Source organism: Lupinus angustifolius, chromosome LG17, assembly GCF_001865875.1.
Source record: "Lupinus angustifolius cultivar Tanjil chromosome LG17, LupAngTanjil_v1.0, whole genome shotgun sequence".
Classification (NCBI taxonomy): Eukaryota; Viridiplantae; Streptophyta; class Magnoliopsida; order Fabales; family Fabaceae; genus Lupinus; species Lupinus angustifolius.
Genome location: NC_032025.1, coordinates 4,095,261 through 4,099,441, shown reverse-complemented (window position 1 = coordinate 4,099,441; position 4,181 = coordinate 4,095,261). Strand labels below are relative to the sequence as shown.

The 4,181-nt window shown below is 33.5% G+C and overlaps 1 protein-coding gene across 1 annotated transcript; it reads left to right on the top strand.

Moving 5' to 3' along the window:
- Positions 434-1,321, top strand: LOC109330798. The gene has a single exon (XM_019565077.1). It carries the CDS (start codon positions 434-436, stop codon positions 1,319-1,321), a length of 888 nt encoding a protein of 295 aa, XP_019420622.1.

The window sequence follows — 4,181 nt, the reverse complement described above, 5'->3', positions numbered from 1 at the left end:
GCAAAAAACGTAGTGGCGACTCCAAATCAATCGGAAGAGGTAGAATCTGAGTTCGCCTCTCCCTAAGTCGTAGAGCCGGTCTTCCAATCGAAAATCGGGTCGCGACATTTGGGCTTAGGTAAATGGAGTGTATGTGTTTTTCCAAAAAAAATGTATTACTCTATGTGTTACTTGTTATGATTGAAGTAAAAAATATTTTATAATTTAAAAGTTTAATAATTAATTATTTTTTAAGTAGCATATGGATTGACACATTTTGTGGAACAAAAAATATATTCCGGTATGTAAAAATTCAGGGGGGGCAGGAGCCCCCACCTGCCCCTATAATGATCCGCCACTGATTGTAAGGGATATTGTTAGTGAATTTTGTGATGAAGATATTGAAATATGTAGTGACGAGGAGGAGGAGGTCAATGTTGGTTCATATGCTAGGATGACATATAGTTCTCCATCGTCATTTTTTCGTAGCACAAATTCTGAAGGTGGACGTGATGTTTGTCATACAAGTGGTATAATGAATAATAATAACAATGATTTATTTATTGGGATGCAATTTGAAACTAAAGAAGCCACAATACATGCTATTAGAGAATTTCATATTCAAAATTCATTTGATTATGTTGTTGATGAGTCTAGACCAGATAGATATGTTGGGAAATGTACACAGTTTGGTGCTGGATGTGAGTGGCGAATTCGTGCTTCTTTTAACGTTAAGCGTGACATATGGGAGATTAAGAAAATTAATGAAACACACACTTGTGTATCTATGTTGGTTTCCCAAGATCATAGCAAATTAAATTCATCATTTATTGCAGACGTTGTTATTAATTTGGTATCTGCTGATCCGAGTATACCAGTTAAGACACTAGTTAAGGAAGTTGTTAGTCGTTTTGGTTATACAGTGACATATAGAAATGCTTGGACTGCAAAACAAATGGCATTGGCCAAAAAATTTGGTGATTGGGAGGGATCCTACAATGACTTACCACGTTGGATGAATGTTGTACAATATTTCTCTCCCGGTACAATTGTGAAATATGAAGCACGTCACAATATTAGAGATGGTATGGAAGACTATGGTCGATTCACTTTGGATAGAGTGTTTTGGGCTTTCAAACCATGCATTGATGGGTTTGCATATTGCAAACCAATTATACAAGTGGATGGTACATTTTTAACTGAGAAGTATACTGGAACATTGCTTATAGCGAGTTCACAAGACAGAAACAGACGGGTATTTCCAGTTGCTTATACCACTCTCGGCATATGGTTTTCAACAATATTATCGTCCTACTATGCCGTCCACAAACATTTTTGCTAGGCAAAATAATGATGATGAAGTTCTCGTTGAGGATGTTGATGAAGATGAGGAGGTGCCACAATTGGTGACACGTGGTAGAGAGAGAATCCCGCAACGAACTGAACAACAATTAAGAGTTCAACCGACAAGAAGGAGAAAACCACCTCCATGTGGGACTTCATCACATAGACGCCATTAAAGTTTACTGGGATTTAATGTATTAGAATTTTAATATTGTAAAAAACTACGAGTCCTTATTCTGAATGGGTAAAAAACTTCATGGAAAAACTCCTACAGGATTAACGAGTTATATGTAGATGAATAAAAAAAATAAAACCCCAAAACCTCCATTGTGGCTCACGACTTTCTTTGTAAAATTAACAATGAAACAAGCCAAAATCGCCAACCAGATCAACGATTTCAATGGGAAATTATTTAATTAATAAAACGTGTATGCGGTTGACGGTTGACGATTTACGTGGGAGTAGGAAAAAAATATTGAACTCGTGTACTTTGTTGCCGATTTATCAAAAAGTACACCACACTTGTAATAAATATAAAATGTACACTACTTTGGTAATATTTTAGTCAAACTATACTACATTTGTAACTTTTCCGTTTAAAATGCTGTAACACTCATTTAAAATTCTTTTATATTTCGTAAATGTAATGTACCTACCTAAGAGTTTAGAACATCTTGAACTACGAGATTACATTCTAGCACTCTTATTTACTATATTATCTGTTTGACGGAAATAATAGAAGACGATAAAGGAGGCAGGCCTAAGAAAATTCTGTCACACAATCCAGACCATTCTCTATATTCTTTCCAGATTCAGTAACTAACAATTGTTACGGGATATGGTCTGTATAGTGGTCTCACCATTAAACATTTTTATATGTGACACATTAAACAATTTTTTTCCTAAATAATTGTAAAAAGAAAATAGATTATTTATTTTATTTTTAATTAGGTATTTCATACAAGGTTTGGGCCCTTGTAGTTCCTATCTCACGTTGGTTCTTCCCAATCAGGCTGGACTTGTGTAATGACTCAGGATTATTAAAATTAGCAGCTGTGGACTCTAGCCCAACCAGTTCAATATTCCTTATCATGTTGGAATTCCACTTTAGTTACTAACAACTAATTTAGCCTTTGATGGATACTCTAATAATTGAGTTGAATCTGAATTGGAATTGCATATAGGGATGGCAAATGGGCTTGGCCCGATGGGCCAGCTCGTTCGATAGGTGTTTTTAGCGGGTCGGGATGAGGGTTTTAGCCCAAAAGCCCGTATTCAACCCGTTTTGGAAGCCCATTTTTTAGACTGGCCATGGAGGGTCAGGCCGGGCCGGCGGGCCAACATTAAGATTAAAGTTCATTTGTCTATCATGTTGCTCATTCAATTAAGATTAAATTTTTACAATTTTAACTTATGTTTGGATGTTTAAGCCTATAATTCTTATTTCTCTTTGTAAAACGAACATTTAATGTCTCATTATATACTTATCTATTATCTTCACTCTTATCCAATTATTGTTCTTGTTACCAGATAAAGATGGAGTTTCAGTGACAATTAGGGGTGTTCGAATCAAATTTAAACATTTAATTAATTGAAATGGAAAATTGGAAACTCAAATAAAACTATTGATTTTGATTCCTTTTGGAAAATTAATTGAATTCGACTAGGTTTCAATTTATATTTTTAATGTAGTCGAATTCAAATTAAATTGAGTAATATATATACTTTATTGTGATTGATTTATAATATAATAGTTTTGATTCTTATACACTTTTTAAAACTTGAGTTATAAGCTCTATTGTGAACTAGGAGTCTAAAAGTTTAAGACTATGGTGGTTTATTGTTTAGAATTTACAAGTTTTGTACTAATGCAATATTTTATTATGAGATTGTGTCTTTTGTTTGTGATTTTTTGTTTTAAAACACATTTATGAATTATTTATTTTTGTCTAAAAACTTTAATGTGTATTTTGAAAAAAACAATACGGGCTAGCCTGTTGGCCTGCCAGCCCTACCAAATATGGGTTGGACTAACATTTTGAACTATTTTAACAATAAGGGTCAGATCAGACCAGTCCATATTCTGACGGGTCAAAGATGGGTCGGGCCGGGTAGGCCCATATTGCCACCCCTGATTGCATATGATAATATTTGTGGAATTAACGAAGGGTCAATATCATCAAATTTCCCTCCCCCAATTCTCATCATAATACATCTTGTTCTATGTGGCCATCAATTTTTCTTTTGTAATTGGGCGCCTTTTTTAAGTTATTAGAATTTGGAGGCCTTTATTATTTTTCTAGTTAATGAAATGTTCTTAGATTAATATAAGAAAAATTAATTTTACAAGATCTAAGGTATCATACTCAAATCTTTAGGTGAAATAATTATGAAGTGGTGAAGCTTTAAGTGAGAGATAAAAGGTGGGGTAGCAAAAGTGCAGGGCTTACATTTTGACCAAGATTCAATGCATACATAAGCATGCTATACTTGTTAAAGCAATGAAAAAAGATGTAGCAGATAATTGAAACTGAACCTACAACAATGACATCGAAAGCAGAAGATTCCTTGAAAGGAATGAGTATCTGTGTCTACGCAAGTGCCAACCAATATATACATAATTAATGACATATTTTTGGTAATTTTCGTTTTGATTTTCACTGGTTCAACAAAAAATATTAGTCCAAGTCATATTCTTTAATGAACAATACAACATAACTCTTTAAAACAACTTAGTCAAGGTTTCAAGGAATCAGATTCTCCAGTATCAAAATGTGAGAAAAAAAATGAGGAATTTATAAAATTTTAATTTAAAAATTATTACAAATTATGATCTTTCAAAAATTATTTATGTCACA